The sequence below is a fragment of the Rhamphochromis longiceps genome, linkage group LG13, assembly GCF_057381845.1.
Source record: "Rhamphochromis longiceps isolate RC_006_pf linkage group LG13, R_longiceps_female_GT1.1, whole genome shotgun sequence".
NCBI classification, from domain to species: domain Eukaryota; kingdom Metazoa; phylum Chordata; class Actinopteri; order Cichliformes; family Cichlidae; genus Rhamphochromis; species Rhamphochromis longiceps.
Window position 1 is genome coordinate 19919785 of NC_140569.1, and position 20543 is coordinate 19940327.

The 20543-nt window shown below is 38.8% G+C and overlaps 1 protein-coding gene across 1 annotated transcript; it reads right to left on the bottom strand.

Moving 5' to 3' along the window:
* Positions 1-3137: 3137 nt before the first annotated feature.
* hmgcll1 (3-hydroxymethyl-3-methylglutaryl-CoA lyase like 1) lies at positions 3138-16029 on the bottom strand. The gene is made up of 9 exons (XM_085427653.1): positions 15781-16029; positions 13369-13446; positions 12782-12889; positions 12313-12408; positions 11965-12113; positions 11360-11423; positions 10738-10926; positions 4305-4430; positions 3138-3925 (listed from the first exon to the last, which is right to left on the bottom strand). Exons 1-9 carry the CDS (start codon positions 15874-15876, stop codon positions 3806-3808), a joined length of 1026 nt encoding a protein of 341 aa, XP_085283779.1. The 5' UTR covers positions 15877-16029; the 3' UTR covers positions 3138-3805.
* Positions 16030-20543: the final 4514 nt, after the last annotated feature.

The window sequence follows — 20543 nt, forward strand, 5'->3', positions numbered from 1 at the left end:
TTTCTATCATGTTAAGCACACACAACATACAGTCTGATCTTCTGTGTGGAGGGCTCTGTGTCTGTGAGGAAAATGAACAGCCATGTCTGGAAATCTATATATTTGAAAGGATGCAACAGTAAGTAGATACAGAGATAAATCCAAATACATGCTAAAAAGTTCCCAGCTGGTTTGAAGGCAGGGATTTTTGTTGGACAGGAAGAGTTGATTGGGAGGTAAAGAAGGCTTTTTTCAGGAAAATAGGACAAAAGGGAACTAAACACTAAACAGTGAGCTAAACATGTTCATTGACAGGCAAACACTGGATTGGTGGGACTATTTGGGCCTAATTTCAGATGTAGGAGATAATAAAGTACAAAACCTTCACTAACGTACTTACGTAGAACTTTCAGGCATCTGTATTTTACTTTAAATTTTGATGTTTTTGTACAAATCTTTACTTTTTAATTCTTACATTTTCAAAATGGGGGCGGGGATTATTTCTATCACTGCTTGCCTTCAAACATCAAAACAATTTGAACCTAAATCGAGGGGAAAATAACATAAAAGACAATTCTGTTGGTGTGTGTCTATCGCATGTGCTTATCTGTATCTTATCTGGGATGGAAGACAGAAAAACACATCATCTAGCCATCATTTCTAGGACTATGCTCAGGTTTTAGATTAATTTTTAAATGTGGCAGGTGATTTTAAATGCAAACACCAAAAATGCAAACACAAATCCAACACCTCAACAAATATTAGCAAACAGACAAACTGTTTCTGCACAGTTTGTCACACAGTGTGTTGCTAGCTAAAGGCACAGCTGCTCTATTTCCCAGGGAGAGAAAACGTGGGAGATAACTTCACTCAGAGATGGAGAAAGGATAAGGAAGGATAGGAAGAAAAAGAGGTTATTTTTAAAGCTGAGGACTTCTCGGTGACATTTGATATACTGGAAATGTAAAGCTTACATTTTAAAGGTTTGGTTCATTTTATAGTTTATCAAACAGATATTGATCATATGAAAATATCTGGCAGTTTAATGCAGGGTTAGTTCACCAGAGTATGCTGTACTCTGGTGAAGTTTAGTGATGGAGCAGAGTGACTGTGGTGATCACAATCACAGGCAGTAGACATGAAAATAAATTTAAGCTGGTGGTGCTGCTTGGATTCATTCACTGACTTCCACATTTAAATTAGCTTCATACAGACTAGTGGTGGGCATTAGCTGTGATAGTTCATGTAACATCTGCTTACATCTTCTTGAATTAGGCTGTGTAAATCCACAAAGAGAGGAAGCAGCACATACCATGTGATTAAAATCCATTTGTGCTGATAGCAGAAACTACTGGGACTTATTTCTATTCACTTCAGCTGGTCTTAGAGCCCCCCCCCCCATTTTTTCTGTTTAGGTGTGGAGCCAAAGTCACCCGTCAGTGTAGGCAACAACAAAATTTGATTAAAATTAGAATTGGAATTTAATATAAAGGTTGTATTCCTTTGTATTGGTGTTGTTTTATTATGATATCAATAATGACATGAGGTTCAAAGCATAAGGGAGCTAAAAGCAATTGATAAACTCAAACAATGAGTGGAAAATAAATAGCAAGAATCAGAGCCTCGTCTAAACAGGCGTCAATGAAAACTAGAAAAGAACCCCATCATAGTAAAACTAAAGCTCAGCCAACTAGAATAATGGAAACATGAACCAAAACACAGGCTTGCAAGACTAGAAAAAACATGAAGTAATCGTAGAAATCAAAGACTCAACAATATCACAAAACATCAAAGCCACTATTAGAAAAGAGATCAAATCAGGAATCCAAAACATCAAACACTACAACAATCAAATCTAAGAATCCAAAATTTATATCCACAAAAACTCTGGGACCATGACAGTAATTTATTTTTTATTTCTCATCTTCCACTTTTTGCTTTGCATGACAAAAACTGACCCAAATTATTGGCTGTTTAAGCCTTTCATCTTTCAAAAGATTTTATATGATCTTAATATTACAAAATTTCACTTACACAGTTGATAACTATGGGATTGAAGCTATCTAATTCCCCTCTTTCTATGTATTTTCCCCAAGACACATCACTGCACATAAATGATAGATCTAGGAGAACAAAGGTCAGAACTAAGAGCCACTTTGGAGCCATGTGGCCAGTAGAGGGCCCCAAAAGGGTGTAAAATGTCTCACTAAAGTTGTTGTTTGCCATTAAAAGATAACATAAAGTAAACAAACAAACAAAAAACACTCACAAGGGCGAGAACAGCATTGAGGGTAAAGTTGTGGTGCTATTTTTAGGTACTACTGTGTTAGTAGCATAACTTCTTGGCTCGCTTGTAGCTACTACCATGACTATGTTCTGTGAGTTTTTGGCTCATAAAAGTGAGAGTCAAATACATTTAATAAGTGCCTTTAATAAGTGTTTACTGTGTTTATAAGGCACAGCTCTGTTAAAATGCATTTACACAAATAAAAACTGTAGATACCAAATCTCCAGCAATGTATGGACACTGGCTACTGTTTCCTGGGTATACTGGGGAATATGAATGCACAGTCAACTATCCAGGTAAGCCAGGTTTAATATTAATATTGGAAAAAATATCTATTGTCAATAAATATTGTTTGTTTGAACATTGGTCATTTCTTAGAGATGGAAACTGTTTTAACGAGGCTGTAGTGGGAGCACTGGGTATCAGGTGTGACTAAATGTGGTTCACAGGCGGAATTTTGCTTGGGGGTGGAGACAGGTCAGGACTGAGTCTGTGTGCAACTGCACATGAATGCATAATTTTCTTTTTTGTTACGTGATTAAGATGGACCGCCATGGGCAGACAATTATCACAATTTAATACGCTTATGCAAATCTAACATCTATTCATTAGTGTGGAGTGCTTTTCTTTCCCAGTTGGCATCATGCTGGCATCCTAATTAGTCTGATTTTTGAAAATAGGGATGTAAGGTGAATGCAATTAAGCCGTAGGAAAGAAAGCCGCAGAGGAACAGGACAGAAGAGCTAACAACTGATTTTTTTTATTCTTTACTTTCTGATTTACAGATTGCACAGCAGGGTGTAAACATGACAAAAAATGAAAGGACAACTTTACAGAGACAATTGTCTCAGAAAGTAGTTTATGTCGTGGTAAAATTCTGAAATACAAAAAAAAGACTATAAAGAGGAACTTTTTAAGGGATCTTTGGCAAACCTGATGGCAAAAACTCCTCTGTGCCTCCTTTAAAATGCTATCTTTGTGGTAATTTGAGAGTTGTCTTATTTTGAATTATTTATACAAGTTCACAGGAAATCACAAAAGGTCTTCAGAGAAGCAAGGTGCATGTGGAGGCACTCATACACGTAGGATTATAATACGCTGTTACATAATTTTATAAGGCCACTGATCAATGCAAACGAATAAAATCATAAGATCATAAATTATCGAGCCGTCAACACAAACCTCAATCACAAATGAATACTCCCCTTGATAATTACCAGCTTCCTGTCACTTTCCATTCAGTGCGGTCGACGCTTGCTTTTGTTACATCAAAAATTGTGTAGAGCAAAAACTAAGCCAAGGAAGATGCATGTGTTCAGCAGATTATAAAGGTACTCAGACGGCAAATATAGACTGGAAATGAACAATAAAGTAAAAAAATAATAAAAATGAGATAGTTTTCAATATTATTTAGATGACATGCAAGAGATACATGGAACAATGTAGTTCAAATACAGACAGATAGGCAACAAATCTGAAGGCAGCAACAACGGGGAAGCACTTTAAAGGGAACAGACTAAAATATTTAAAGACGTTCCATTACAGAGACGCATCACAGCAGGCCGTGCTTCTTGCTTGGGCAACCTTGGAGTTTGTCTTGCGAGATAAAGCACTGCAGATGAAGGAACCAGCCTCTATGACTTTGGCAATGTTCACACCCTGCAAAAACATCCCAGCATCAGTAAAAGTGCAATTAATATAATAAGCGCAAGATAAACAAGAAATGGCAAGTTTAAGGTTTTCTCACTGAAATTAAAAGAAGACGTGTAACAGGTGACAGAAAATTAACCCGCAGTGAATCGTTTCTACCAGCAGGGGTAGGAATTGTTAAATAAATTGTTCCTGAGAAGTGTGTGCAACACCACAGTCTTGCACAAGTTATGTAGAACCACTAATATGATCAAATAAACTGTTACAGGGCAGTATGTTTGGAGAACGATGTGTTTATGTGAGTGAGCTTTGAAAGATTGTACAACGTTGGTTTTGTTGAGATTAGACACAAGTGTACATACACACCAGACAGTGAAGTCATACTTACTGTTTCAATGCCCATGCCATGAAGCATGTAGAGAACATCCTCTGTGGAAACATTGCCAGATGAACCCTGAGCGTAAGGGCATCCTCCCAGGCCAGCTACTGCAGAATCCACCACAGAGACCCCCATCTGCAAGGACAAACAACAGAGGCATTCGGCAAATCCGTGAAAGACTTCATGTCAGGTAAAATCCAGGAACAAAGATCTTTGTTCTATTGGGTTGTTCTGCCTGGTGCCGCGCACCTTGCCAGGCCTGTGGTTGTGTTTTACAGCTGTTTCTGAGAACCGTGGGCTTAAGGCTTGAAGATGAGTGGGCACAGAATGTCCCGCAGTATGGCTTAGTCATCCTCTTTGTCAGCTCAAACCACCAGCACCACATAATTATGGCCTTGTTCATATGACAGGAATATTATAAAGGCTGAGCAGAAGATTTCATATGTTTCTGATTGTCCTGGTTACTCATGTTTTTACAGCACGACTCTGCTCTTCACCATAGGGATTCACTTTCTTGCCACATCGAGAAGACATTTTTTTTCCCCTTGGCTGCTTAGTGTCCAATCAAACTGTGCCAATAAACTTAATGCATTTGTACACAAATGTGCTACAAAAGAAAACATTAATGGCAAACTATTTCGCTGATCTCCTTGATTACAAATGTTTCTGCTTTCTAAGGGCCTCTTTGTTTACACGAATGTAAGAATATACAAGAGATAAAATTCAAGTTGTGTACTCTACTGCGTTTTTTTTTTTTTGGCTCACCAGCGCTCACGACAAACATTACTGCTGAAATTTGTGGGAAAGTTTTTCCTTTTTTTACTGCCGACGATAGCGAGCGCCTGGCCTCCATATGAAAATTAATGATGCGTTTTCAGTTGTTCTTCTCAATCCGTTGCTTTTGTTGGACAGCTTACCCAACATTATAAAAGGCTGCCCAGGAAACAGTACCCCGGTGCTTTTGTTGCAGCTCGATGTTGACATTGAAATTTACAGAAGCACATTTTACTCTTTCTCTGAATGCCCATATTACTCAAAGACACACAGTCACTGTTCTTGCCATGGACGTGCGCGACCCAGTCATGAATAAAACCTTTGTTTTCACACCAAGACAGGCCTTCAGTTTTCAGAGTCATTATGGACTAAGGTCTTGGGATGTTTTCCACATGTCCCTGGGATTGTCATGAGAATATTAAAGATGTTTTCCAGCTTCCGCGGTAGAACCAGATGTCAGAGGATCCTACAGTGAGACAAAATTAACACACTGATCCTCTCAGTGGCACTGGGTCACGAAGGACCGGTACCCCACAGAGCAGGACCAAGCAAGTTAAATTAAAAGAATCTCTATTGCTTTTTTGGAACAATGATGCTAATTGGTTGCTTTTCCTCCAGACAAGAACCTACTTCTTTCAGGGGGCTGTCTGAGCCAGCCGTAATTGCTGTTTATGTTGGCAAGGGAAGAGGAGGAGGTGGGTAGAAGGAGGAGGAGATCTACTCCGGTGTGTGCAGTGCACGAGATTTCCAGACCTTGGTTAAAGCCAGAGCAGGATATTGTACTAGGCAGAATTTTTTGTAGTATAAACACAGAGTTGTAATCTGCCATGCCAATCCTCTCGCTTCTAGCTATAAGGTCACAGGTCTTCAGCGTACTGTTTCCGAGAGGAACAGAACAAACCCTTTCAGCAGCGTGCCCCGTACCCCTGGACACTAATCACGCAGGAACTGGTGGTCAGCAGCTCGGGCTTGCCAATGCTCAGTTAGGTTCACACTACCCAGAAACCAGATGTGTGCTCAGTGTTAAAAAGCCATACTGAGTGAGCTGCGGCTATATAAAAACAATGCATTCCTGGGTAAAGACACTGAACATTTTCAAACTTGCATGATTTGGGATAAGCTTGTTTACATTCTGCGCTCTGAGTGGACGAGGCTGAAGATGGACAAGCTCCCATTTTGGTTTTATAACTGCGTCACAGAGCGAGCGAAAGAAAGAGTGTGCATTCAGCAAAGGACACGAAGCAGTGATGCTTCACCCACGACTACATAAACCGAAAGGCTGACAGAAACTGTCACGGATCCCGTGCTGACACTTATATCACTTCTTTCGAGGAGCGAACCCCGGACAGCAAAAGGCAAACAAGCACTTAAAGAATAAATAAATCACATTTTACTTTATCATTTCCAAAAGAAAATAAAGTTTGACTAATGTGATGTGACAAATATGAAGTTACTCAACTTTAATATGCAATCCTATTTTTAATATAATGTAAATGAATACTAAAAATACTACTACTAATGATAATAATAATAATATAACATATTTATCACCTTAAAACATGAATTTGGTTGGAATTGAAGAAAAAATATAAGAAAATAAATTCACAGATAATCCAGTTTCTTAGGAATTTATGTACTTGCTAATTAAATTATTTATTGATTTTGAATAATAAACATTTATATTTCAGCTCTTCATCTGTATTTATTTATTTTGTATAACAGCAATCGTCCCAGGGGCTGCAGATGAAAATGAGCTTTTTGACCCATTTATTACATCAGTGTTGCTTCCTTTACATACATGTTAAAAGCATTTTTTTTTTAAATAGTTAAAAAAAAAAGTAAAATAAAGCCTAAGAATACAGAAAAAAGAAAAATAAATGTTCTTTTACTGTTATTTTGTCCTTTTGTGGTATTTATGTGGGTTTTACGGTTGTCTTTTAAATATATATTCCAGTATGTCACAAGGGCTCATTTTAAAAAAAGTTAATAATCTATAATAAATATTTTCTAGTTTAGCTGAAATTGATTTTACTTGTTTACTCAACAGAAAGTATCGTCGGTGGCTTTGATTCAGAGCGGATTTCACTCTTTGAAATAGCAAATCACCAGTCACAAGATAAAATGATCCTTTATAACTATCCATTATAACTTCTACCATTCAGTCAAAGAAGACAACATAAAGTTGCACTAAAGTTATCAACACACTGCTCAACACAGCTGCTAGGTAACTGGATGTTAGTAAAATATGTTAGTAAACTAAGGCTGAACAGAGTCTCATGTATGGAGACAAAAGAAAATACTGCAGATGGATGTTATTGTCAGTAGAGATCTCTAGTGTGAGCCCAGACAGGTTATACTGTATTCCCCAGCTGCAGTAGTACACAATACACCAAAATTGCAGGTAAGATTAAATAATTTTCCTTGCCAAGCCTGTGAAATCTAAGTACATACATTGTCATTGTGTGACCTGCCAGGGTAGGTTTGTAACAAAGCCCCCCTAGACCTCCTGAAAAAAGGTACAAAGACTAAGGAATGTCTTTATCGGGAACAAAAGAGGTGACTCAGGGCTGACAGCACTGGGGGAATTCATTTCTCTCCCAGTTGGTGGTGTGGAGTTCTGGCACACAGTAATGAAAAACTATGATAAAATCTTTAATTTCCTACTTGTTTATGGGTGAGCAAATGGTGAGCTAAATATCCCTGGCTGCTATTATTTCTTGTGGCCATGGGGCAGCTGCAATGAATCATTGTAAATATGATCCACGCAGGAATTTCACCATCTCTCTGTACTTTTTCTTTTTCAAACCATTCAGAATCAGATTTAACCTTAAAAATATTTGCTTCTTTACATGACATGGATCAGCTGCCTTTCCGAACAATGTTTGACCATAAATTGTACCAGAGAAGTACAATATTAGATTAATTCCATCATAATTATTAGAAGGGATAAGTGTTCAACTGCAAGTTTCACAACGGAACAACAGTTTCTTTAGTGGATGTGTAACATTAGTGAATGAATGAATGATTTCATTTACACGTTACATTTGCAGTCATACAGTGATTTGTGCAAACTGAAGCATAAATACTATACTAACGTTTACAGTCGAGTAAAATAAAGTACTTGAGTAGACGTTTCTAGAGCTGCGTCTGCAGCTGCAGCACCATTCATCACATGCTCACCGTAGAGCAAATGAAAGGATCATTTTCCACTGGCCTTTAAGCACGCCATTGTCAGAAAGTTCAACAGCCAAGCGGCAGACGAGCTAGAAGCCCCCCCACCCCCCCAGGGCCCTTCGATCCACCTAGCTCTCAGTCGCTTTGTCCAATAGACACTGAATAGGTGAGCCTTTGTGCTGACCCCCTCACATCTGTTGACCCACCCAGCCCCCAGTGTGCTTCCTCCTCTGTGGTGACAATGCGCTCCAGTAAAACTGATACAGCCCTGCCTGCATTGCCTCTGTTTTATGTTTGGATATATGTCAGGTTTACTGGCTCGCAACAGGCAAAGTGGTGACAAATGCCCCCACGACAGCTCCTTCACAAAGATTCACAACCCAAATGCACTTATAGAGTGTATACCTTTAACTGTACAATACATATTGTTAAGTTCATTAAGATTCTGGGATTTTTTTTTTCTTTTTGAAAGCAGTTTGTGAATCATCTTGCTTTGTGGGGAAGCTTAGATCATGTTTCTTAATGCCGATTTTCCTCGTTGACTGATGGTTTCTGGTTCTCTGTGTGTCCCATTGTAGCCTACACATACACAACAGAGAACACATTCATCATGCCATAGACTGACAGACTGTCATTAAAGCTTAGGCACATATGTGCGCTTTTTAAAACGTAAAAAAAACAAAAAAAATTTTAAGCTCTGAAATACTCTAATATAAAAGTTTGCAATAAAAAGTTTTACATCATTTTAAAGTGGCATATATGGCCAAAATAACTATACATCAGCCTTATTGATATATTACATTATTTGGCTTCCTTTTTCCTGACTACAGCGGAAAATAAAAACAATTTTTCCTTTTTCTCGTTGCAAAGAAAGGACACTGTATTTCAATGGACTGTAGCATGTGAGCTGAAAAGTGTCTAAAAAGATGGATTGGGAGAAGTTTAACAAATGATGCTTCCCAGCAGGGATAATGATTTAAATCAACCTAAAAAAAAACAAAGACCTGTGATCTCTATGATGCTGGCAGAAAGTTGAATGATATCCTGGAACAAGAATCACCACCTCTATTTTGCCTCCACATCTGGTTGCTCCTCTTCATGTCATCATGAGTAACTACATTGATTTATGCAAAGGCCGGGCATTTATCCATAATCGGTCTGTGGTTCTCCACGAGAACATTCATATTCATCACAGGGGGAGGGATGTGCATGTGAAGGCAAAGGTACCCCAAATCCACTGGGAAAGCAGAAAGTAAAGCTGTCAGACAATTTAACATGAGAGGATATGGGGATCAAGAGGACGATGCATTGCTGTCTTGTGCTTGTCCAAAAGGAGAATCTACACTACAAACTACGGCAAGAGGGCTTCCTCTTCTAACTTTACCAGCATTTGTACGCTTAACACAGACCTCTCCACTTAAAAGTGTTAGCACCTTTTATGTCTCTCCCACAAGAATCAGAAGGTTTTTGTCTCACAACAGAGGTGTGGGCACATCTGTCCTCCCAGAGTTGTCAGGCTTTATATTATCCCTTTATTCTTTTGGATCTTTGAACTGTTTTACCTTTCTGCTTATTCAGAGACCTCCATACCCTCCAATCACACCAACAAATTAGCTGAACTGTGTCTGATTGCCTCTGTTTTTAAAGATCCCTCTCGGCTGCCTGTTAGGTTCAGAGAATTTTTCCAAACTTCACAGTTCCTACCCTATCCACCTTTCAATAGTCCTGGAGCTAGTCTCCTTCTTTTATTGACTTCCATTTACAAACTAACTTCATTTACTTTTAAATGTTTGTTTTTAAGTTTTTATTATTTTATTATTAATGTATTTTATGTCTAATCTTAGACTTATGAAATAGCTGCACAAAAGCTGGTTTACAAGACAGATGTAGGGCATTAAATAAGATAATCCTGTCATGTACTTCATGACAGATAGAGAATTAAGGACCGTAATGAAGCTTGGAAACGTTCTGGTGTCACAAGCTGATCCTCAACAGGTGTCATCTGTTGCTTTTATCATCTAATAGTTCTCTAGTTAAACACACTAGACTGTCTATTTGATTTCTTTTCAGATTTCCATCTGCTCTCTTTGTTTGTCAAGCTAACTGCTTTGACAAAGACTTTGCTCTACTTTCGACTTAAGAGCTCTTTCTGTCGCTACAGTACTCATAATATTAACAACTGCAGTAATAGCAATAACTATAAATAACAATGAATAATAAATCTAATCATCATTAGATCATTAGCAATTTCTGGTTCTGAGATTACTGGCAGTACCACATCTTAGGGGTTCTTATCTGGAGTGCACTAAGAATGTTGGCAGTGCTTGCCCATAGGTGTCATGGCAATGAACCGTTAAAACTTCTTGTTTTCTTGGAAATATTAATTATAGTAACAATAATAATAATATAAACAATAACATAAGAAACAAAATCATCATAGGTAGAAGCATAAGTACTTTTGAGACTATTGGCCGCACAATACCCGTGTTCTTACCTGGAGTGCAGTAAGGATGTTGGGCAGTGCTTGCCCATAGGTGTCATGGCAGTGAACTGCAAGCGCATTGATGGGCACGTCCTTCATCACCCTCTGCAGCATCTTAAGCATAGATCCTGGATTACCAATACCAATGGTGTCTCCCAAGGAAATCTCATAGCAGCCCATTTCATATAATCTCTTTGCCACCTAAAAATAATAAAAATATAGAAAATGCTCTCTTTATAAGAGGATTACATAGTAAAATAACTTTTTTTTCAAATATAAGTACCATGTTATGTTTGGTTAGGCAGTGAAATGGAAGAGAATATAAATGCTATATTTTACATTTCTTCAGTTAATTCAATCTGTGCTTACGGAAAGAATATGAACATTTATTGTGATTTTTCATTTAGCAATGAACTGACAATAATTAGCTTTGAGTTTTGACATATATATCGAAAAGCACTGACATCCACAAAATTAATTAATTCCAGGAAAAACAAGTTAAAAAAAAAAACAAAAAAAACAGAAAAACAAAACCAGAACAACATCTCAAGAAACGATTCAGTTTAGTTTAGATCATTTAAATAAATGAACAGATAGGTTTTAAAAGACCTGTAAGTGTAAAGAACAATCCTACCTCTGCCACTTTGGAAGGTTCAATGTGTCCCTCATGGGGACACCCAAGGGCACAAGAAACATACCTGAGAAGATAAAGTTAACAAGTATCATTATTTTGTCAGTTTCAGCAACTGACAAAAAAAAACAAAAAAAAAAAACGTCAAAAGCTGTTGAACATTTTCTATACTATAGTGTGCTCTTCAAAAAAAGAAAGAATTGGGTCCAATGTGTCCAGAAGCCTATTAGTGTTTTGGTGTCCTTTATGGGCAAAGCAGTTCGTATAATTTAAAAAATAAAATAAAACACACACACACATTTCCATGATATGATAAAAGGCCCACATTAGTAAAAGTTAGCCTGTTTGGTTTACCTCATCTGGCCTCGTGGTTTACTAATGCATAGATATAGTCCTGGTGAACATCTGGAACTTTGCTATAACAGTATCATTACTGAACTGTGTGTTTTCTTCTATATAAAAACTGCAGTATGTTCAAATGCCCTGTTTTCCTATGGGGAAAAGTGAAAATCTGTGTGAAGCTCAGAAATCAAGGGAATTGTTTTCATTTCATTTCATTCATTTTGTTTTCATTTTTGTAGCAGAGAATTAATAGGCAGAATACTAACCCTCGAACTGGAATTTGTCGCTTTTTGGCAGCGTTAATGACTTCCTCAAACCTCAGCATACTTTCATCAACAGAACAGTTAATATTTTTTTTACTGAAGGTTTCAGATGCCGACCCAAACACAGCCACTTCAGTAGCACCAGCTGCAACCTTAAATCGCCAGAGAAAACAAACTTGTAAAACCGTGTTCACTGTGAGTCACGCTAACGTAAGTGCAGGAACTATTTTAATAAAAACAATGTAGTGCCAACAGTTAACTCAAACTGACAAGCTTGAGTAAACATGATGAATTATATGAGTAAAGGTATATAGCACAGGTCATTACGCTGAAGTGAAAATTCATGCTTACAGCATCCTGAAAGCCTTGCAAGTTAGGTGTCAAAACAGGATACTGAACATTAGATGCTTTCTGGATTCCTCTGAGTACATCAGTGTGGTCTGCCATCTAAATAAAGGGAGGAAGATATATTAATTAGATGTTAAAGGTAACAACATAACAGGCAATAACATAGGTAAGGTAATAACATAATAACATATTAACATGTTCCTGGGAATTCACAAATGCTTTCACACGTTTGAAGGCAGCATTAAAGATCAAATTAATTATCATTTTTCTCAGTACAAAAGGAGACACGTGTTAACGTCTGACTTTGTATCCAAGTAGTAAATAGGGGTACAATTTGATTGAGAAGGAGAAAATGAATAAAATACTTTCTCCAAAACCATCTCCAGCTCCAACAAGGATGCTAGAGGAGCAAGAAAGAGGGCCTAATAAATCACTCAGCATTTAACTGCAGTTCAAAAAGAAGAATTCTTACCTGTGGGACCCACTTTGAAGAGACAAAGCTGGTGGCCTCGATCACAGACAGGCCTGTTCCTGAGAGCATATCTATCAGCTGGATTTTCACCCCAGTTGGAACAATCTCCTGGAGAACAATGAAATTGAAATAGCTTATTTTGTATTTGAGTCCTCTCATGATACAGTTGGAGATGTGACAAGCAGATATATGGCTTAGTATTTTGCTGTGCTGCGTGTTATTTATACAGATAGCCATATTTGACATGATCAATCTTGCACTTGCTGAAAACTCTGAGATAGCTTCGCTATATGCCAAATTTCAGGTAATATGTTGTAGAAATAAAATTACTTCCCCCCATCCAGTATAATCTCTAAATGGTAGGTAAAGAGAGTGAACTCAGCCAGAAGCTGTGTCATCTTTCCTATTCAATTTCAAAGACAATGTGAAACATATGCTTCTAGCAATTATGGCACAAAACCCATATGTTATGAATTGTTATATGTATAGAAAAAATGGGAGTTTCCAGGGAGGATTGTGTATAGTATTAGAAAACAAAGGTACCCATAAATATAAATAAGGTTTGTGATTGTAATTGCAGAGTATACCTTTTCATTTTGAAGTCCATCTCTTGGCCCAACTTCAACAATTTTAACAAACTCTGGATAGGCATGTCCTGTAATTGTCTGGGAAAATATCAAATGGGGGGGAGGGGAATAAATAAAAAGAGAAACACCGCTCAACAAGACACAGAACACGGAGAAGTCAGCCATCCTTTTACCGTGGGATGCTCCAGGTCATGTTATTTCTAACATGAATAACTTTCAACCTCAACCCAGCTGAAACTTTAGAACCCAAATATAAGCTTGCTATGTCATTAAGATGCAAACTCATGAGATGTGACACAGAGGAAAGGCTGGGAAGAAGGGTTAGAGTAACTCCACTAAAACCGCAAGGAATATTCTGAGGATCAAGGTATTTTTTTTTCCTGATCTCAACCTTATAATTTTAAAGAAAAAGACCCTTGTTGAACTAAATGCAAAACCTCAACAGACCTTAAAGATTACAATATGAACCTAGCAACAGTGATATTTAAGCAGAGAGTGAAGACCACATATCTCACTATAGCCGTCAAAAATATCTATTTAAGTTTTTTCCAGTGGGGAGCAGTAAAACAAAGAAAGCTAACCGATATCCCAGCTTAACTCTTCTACAAGCAGGCCTGAAATGTGAAAGAATCCACTCAGTTTAAATTTTTAGTCTAATCGTTGTCAATTTTCAAGGGGTAAAGAGCTAATGTGTTATATCTATGGAAGATAGATATCAAATATTTATTCAGAACAAACTGAGCACACAGTACTGTGCTCAGAAATATACAGTACTGTGCAAAAGTGTCTAGCTACCCCTTGTTTCTTTATATTTTACTAGAAAAATGGAAAATAGATGCAGTTGTTTGCTGAAACGTGTGCAAACATACATGGAAACAGTGTATTACACGAAAACAGTGTTTGTGCAATTCTAACAAGCTTGAATGTGAATGTTTGATTTGATCACCTTTATTCTTCAACACAGCTTTAACTCTTTTAGACAAGCTTTCTTGTAATTTATTTTAGTCTTCAGGAATAGTTCTCCAAGCTTCTCGAAGGACATTCAAAGCCCTTCTTTGGATGTTGGCTGCCTTTTGTTTGATTCTCTATCAAGATTATCCCACACTGCTTTAACTGCTTCAATAATGTTGAGGTCTCGGCTCTGGGGAGGCCAATCCATGGTTGATAGTGTTCCACTGTGTGTTTTTCTATGCAGGTATGCTTTCACTGCACTGGCAGTGTATTTGGGATGATTGTCATTTTGAAAAATGAACATATTCCCGAATCAGACCCTTTCTAGGTGGTAATGCAAGGTGGATTAAAATCTGATGGTACTTTTCTGGGTTCATAATTCAATTTTGACAAGATCCCAAACACCATTGGCCGAAATCCAGTCCCAAACTATGACAGAGGATTCTTCGTGTTTTACAGATAGCTGGACAGGAGACAGGAGACAGGTACAACAGACTGTTGTACAGCCACTCTTCCACTGAGACTTCAGTGAACAGTAGATAGATTAAGTATAGAGGCAGATGTATCTCTCAGTTCCTGTGTCAGTTCTTTTCCACATTTTATCCTGACTAATTAGATAAGAGGAACAGACACTGTTTAACTACCATAGATAGTTTTTCTAGGTGTGACATTTCCTCTTTTATCCACTTGACTAGTTTCCTCAATTTTTTTAAGGCTACACTACACACCATGCAGAGTTTTAAGCTAAAATCCGATCTTTACTAAGTTGTCTGTCTTTTAATGCATGGCTCAGTGTTAAGTGGTGTAACAAACAAACAAAACACATTCCTCTGAAAATGGTTATGTATAAGGACTGAACTGAAAATGAGTGAAAAAGCAACCCAGAAGTTAAAAAATTACATAAAAGACTTGGAAACCACATATACAGAAACAAAAGTTGACTGAAGACTTTTGCACAGTACTGCATGTGGTTTAGCTTGTAATATCTTTAACTGTTATGAGTGAAATGTACGTTTTTTACAGATAGGCATGAACTATTTGTAAAATATACTCATACTTTGGATTACAAAAATGTTATAAAGTAAAAGTGAAAATAAATTCGAAAATGCAGGAATAAAATCGAGCGGACTCTTTCACTTACACTACTTTTACCTCTAATAGGCTACATTACAACTGAAAATGAAGCCTGGGGCAGCTCATATTCTGTTGTATTTTATTCTATTCATATTCTATTGAGTGTATTTTATTACCCCAAACATACATAATGCTAACGTAATACTCTTATTGAGAAAAAGGTACTCGCATGTTCTTCTTCTTCTTTTTTTAACCACCTTAGTTACAGCAGCATCTGCGCATCTGCGCATAGGTGGCCTTGTGTTGTGCTCCTCTCTGCTCTGTCATGAGGAAGTCATGTGGCCGAACATGTGCAGTTGAATAAAAACAAGGAAAACCGACGCCCACCTTGTCCTCCTGCAGCCAGCGTCTCAGCCACGGGTAGTCCTCGATGAGTTGCTCATAGCTCAGGCAGTGCTTCACTGTGGTGGGCACGTTACCCATCCGTGTGGCTGCTGCTCAGCCCGCTGCAGCTCCGTGTTCTCCGGGAATAACCTTCGCAGATCGCGGGAACTACCCAGAGCAAATTAATGTGTCGCATCCGTGTGCTAATGCAGGCCTGGATGGCGGAGGGCCTCGCTGCATGCAGAGATTAAATATGAGGATGGCTACTTACAGTAGAGGATGACTCAGCGGTTGTCATGACAACCACATCTCCTAAAGTGGGGGGAGGAGGCCAGAGAGCGAGAGAGGAAATTAAGCACAGAGGAGTATTTTCCTTTATTTTTAAGGAAAATAAATGAATGAAATAAAGAAAATAAAGGCCAGGAAAAGGTGCTTCCTTCAGTTTGAAAGCTGGTGATTTTTTTCTTCTTAATTGATTCAACAAGTTCACATACACATTCACCTCCCTGTACTGCTGAGAATTGAAGGTTTCAGTGTAACAGCCTGCTTTGATTGATCTCCTGTGACCTGAACCGGTGGAACAGTTTCCATTGCCAGGCGTGCCACTGCTGCCAATGTCAACTGCATATTGTAATAAAATCCCCCGTTAAGCCAAGGCAACATTTACCAGAGAAAACAGGCATTCTGAACCCAGATGTTAACAATAGAGGGGCTTAATGAAGTCCTCGCATTCAACCATCTCACCAAGCTGAACTGCCCTGTGATGAGAGACCTGTACCTCAATCTCCTAGGGGAGGAGGGCGACTCATGCGATCAGCCTTGGGAAAGACATTTTTTTGTAGCAGACCTAAAATTTGATGACTGTCAGTTGTCACCCTAAATGTTTTAATCTAAAGAGTGTATTGCCTCTAATGACTTTTAAAGGCTCCTCTTGGGTACAAAAATGAAATAAAAGCAGAGCAGCATTATTCTAAAGGTTTAAACTAAAACTAAATCTAAATCTGGTTTTGATTGCAGTGCATTTCTCCAAATTAGTATTTGTTAAATTATATTTGCCAACAGATAAACTTTAATTCATATTAATGGTGCTCGTGGTTTGTTGGGTTTGAAATTCTTTTCAGATGATTGTGAATCCGAAACTGCAGCTCATCTAAGTCTGTACTTGACGTCTGTTTTGAGGGGAATGATTGGACTCCTGAGGGGGAAAAAGGCCTTTTTAGTGTATAATTTTGATAACTGCATCAACCGCTTAAACCGAACCAGCCTTTTCATATTTCAGCTTTCAAGGAAACTCAGCATCTATGGTTTATCTTCTTGACAAAAACCAGCTGGGGAAGGTCACTTTAAAGAACTGGCCTTGAGGGGTTTTCCCCATCTAAGGAATCAATATAATGCAGGTGAGTTTAAACACTATTACCAGAACACAGTTCATCCAACAAGGAAAACTGTATGTCCAGGCTTACGCATTTGACATTTAAATGGTATAAAACTAGAACAAATGATCAAAATTTTGTCTCAATGTTCACATATAATTTCAGTTTTTTAGATATGAGCTACTGAATTTCTCAAAATGTGAATTAGAGTCCACTATAATCAAATAGTGGATTGTTGTATAATGGCATCAATAAATCTGTGTGACTGCAAAATTCAAAAATGATTGATATCTGCTTTGTTCAGCAATTCAAACTAAAGTAGAATAAAGAAGCGAAAGAAATTGACAGTGCATTCGAATTAGCAGGTCACCAACACAGTGAAACAACTGCACAGCCTTAAGATGTCTTCTAAGAAGATTAAACTCTGTAAAGAAACATAGTCTCCAAGTTTGTGTAGATTAGGCAAACAGATATGCCCTGACAGGAAAGGGGATGTCTCTGTGCTAGTTTGTTAGCTTCTCCTGAGAACAATATATTTTGCACATGAGGATTCTGGAGACCAGGCAGAAGATGAATGCCTCAACATATTAAATAAAATTCAAACATTGTCACACCATGTTTATGAACTTGGAAACAAATTCCATTAAAAAAAGAACAAGACTAGACTCTGTTGCTCTCTCTCTTCCTCCCTCTCTCTGTATCTCTCTCTCTCTCTCTCTCTCTCTTTACAGAGGTAGAAACAGATGTGAAAAACAGTACTTTATGGAGTACAGGTTTCGGCATGGCATGAAAGAAGTTTTAAACTCTTAGATACACACTCAAAACAAAGTGGAAGGGGAAAAAAACAGGAACCAGAACAAATCAATTTTCATCCTCCATCCGTCTTCAATTTCTACATCATGAATGTAACTGAACTGTAACAACAAGAGAGTTCTGGTGCTGAGCGAATAGCACATCATCATCACCATGGAAGTAATAATAATGACATGGTCTTTCATATACAGAGAAGATGAAAAGGTTTGTTGGATATACACCCCCAGACCACTTGATGCATATAACTGAAACGGAATCATGCATTACATATGCTGCACAGAAAAGCAAAGAAGAATGTACATTTATATATGTGTGTGTGTGTGTGTGTGTGTGTGTGTGTGTGTGTGTGTGTGTGTGTGTGTGTGTGTGTGTGTGTGTGTGTGTGTGTGTAGAAAGAGAGAGAGTGAGAGAGAGCGAGAGATACATAAGCGTGTGTGTGTGTGTGTGTGTATTTATGCTCTTATGTTACCCTATTCAATTTTCAGTTTATTCAAATTTGTACCACAAAAAACCACAAACATTTTTTTAAAGAAATAAAATGTGAGGTCTTTATAAAAATAGCAGCGTGTCCTACAGTTTTTTCTGGAAGGCCGACCACTCTTAGCCAACTTTCCACAGCTCCCCTTTGAGACAGCATGTGTGTTAAAGATTATCCTCACAGTAATCACACCACTGAGCACCCTATGGTTTTTACTCACAAAAGCCTCTGACTGATGTTTTGGGTATGAGTCCACACATTATCATAAAGGCTGAGCATCATTTGTAGTGCACATGCAGTCTACTGGAAGGCTGTGGGAGTTGTCTTTTTCATAATAAAGATCACTTTTCTATATTTATTAGTGAGTGCAAGTGTGAAATGTTAATTGGGGCGATTGGGGCTCAAGAGTTAGTAGTTTGTCCTATAATCGGAAGGTTGTCGGTTCAAGCCCCGGCTGCGACAGTCTCGGTCGTTGCATCCTTGATACTTCACCCATTGCCTACTGGTGGTGGTCAGAGGGCCCGGTGGCGCCAGTGTCCAGCAGCCTCGCCTCTGTCAGTCCGCCCCAGATCAGCTGTGGCTACAATGTAGCTTGCCATCACCAGTGTGTGAATGGGTAGATGACTGAATGTAGTGTAAAGCGCTTTGGGGTCCTTAGGGACTAAGTAAAGCGCTATACAAATACAGGCCATTTACCAATCCACACTGTTTAAAGGAGCAATAAAATCAGATCATTCATTCTTCACAAAGCCACTCCTTAAAATCGCTTTGTTACAAATGAATTTAAGAGGATGTTTCTAAGCAGCTGGATATTTATTGTGCAGATTTTTATATTGCACCACAGAGGACTTCATGGCTGGATTACGGCTCCACCTGGATCATAAAGTGTAGAGATTTCCTTCAGTGTATTCTTATCCTTGGTGGGAGAAACTGAATTTCACAGCATAAGTTACAACTGCCAGAATACACATGAGCTTGGTTTAAGTCATCGCTGTTGACATCTCTGTGTGCCTTCAGCTGTAAACTGATAACAGTAGTGTGTTTTACTAATTACTTTACTGGATGTGTGGGAAGATCGGGGTAGAAAACACCAACCAGGTAAACTCAAACTCATCGTAAGTCACACATGCCAAAATACAGTCGGCAGGCAAAAGCCCACAAAAATCCATGCAGGCAAACTGAAGAAAGAGGCAAAGAGTAAGAAAAATAACCAAGCATCCAGGAGATAAAGAGTCTAAGAGTTTGGACAGATAACCTAACAGCAGACGAACATGGGAGCTAAGAATCCTGGGCCAATTGCTCCAAAGAGGATGGGAAGACCCAGGTAAACACTCAGTTAGGTGGAGCAACTCAGCTCAGTCAGACCATGATGACGACTCTGATGGGCAGCCAGGAGGCTCAGTAAACAGGGGAGGCTACTTTTGAGGTTGGCCTAGTGGTAGGGTAGTCAGGCAAGACCAAGGTTGGAGGTGAGAAGAAGACTATCTGAAGGCCCAGCAGGAACACTACAGAGAGAATAGAACCTCTCAGAAGACTGGCGGTAAAGATGGAAGCTCTCTGGAGGTCTCTAAGGCTGGCGAGCCAGACATAGTACTTCAGGCAGGATGTGGAACAGAAAGCTTGGAACCAGTGCAGTCAGGCATCTGCCAGGTATCAGCAGAGAGGGCGGATGCTTCTTAGCTTGGATGTCAGCCTGAGGGTCCATCAGGAGGGATGACTCTGGAGCTGGCGGACTGACTGTCAGACTGACTTGGGAGCAGTCTCTGCACTCACCAGTTGCAAGATGTAGCACTCAAACTGAGCAACAGTGAAGAAGGCAGACTCTCTGGGACAGTTTGTGTTGGCTGTGGAAACAATCTGGGTTTAGCATGGGTTGATTCTGAGGCAGGATGTCATTGAAAGAAAAGGTTAACCAGGTCTCCACAATAAAGTAGACTCCTGAGTATGAGGTGGAAGAGCAGGAACTGGCTAGGGGTCAGCAGGCCCACTTCTAGGACCTGTGGTGCTGCGGTGAGTTCAGTGGCTGGGCCAGGCAAGGAGCTATGCTAATATGATGACCAATAGCCCTAAGTCTAGCCAACTCTGCTACAGGTAGAAAGCTA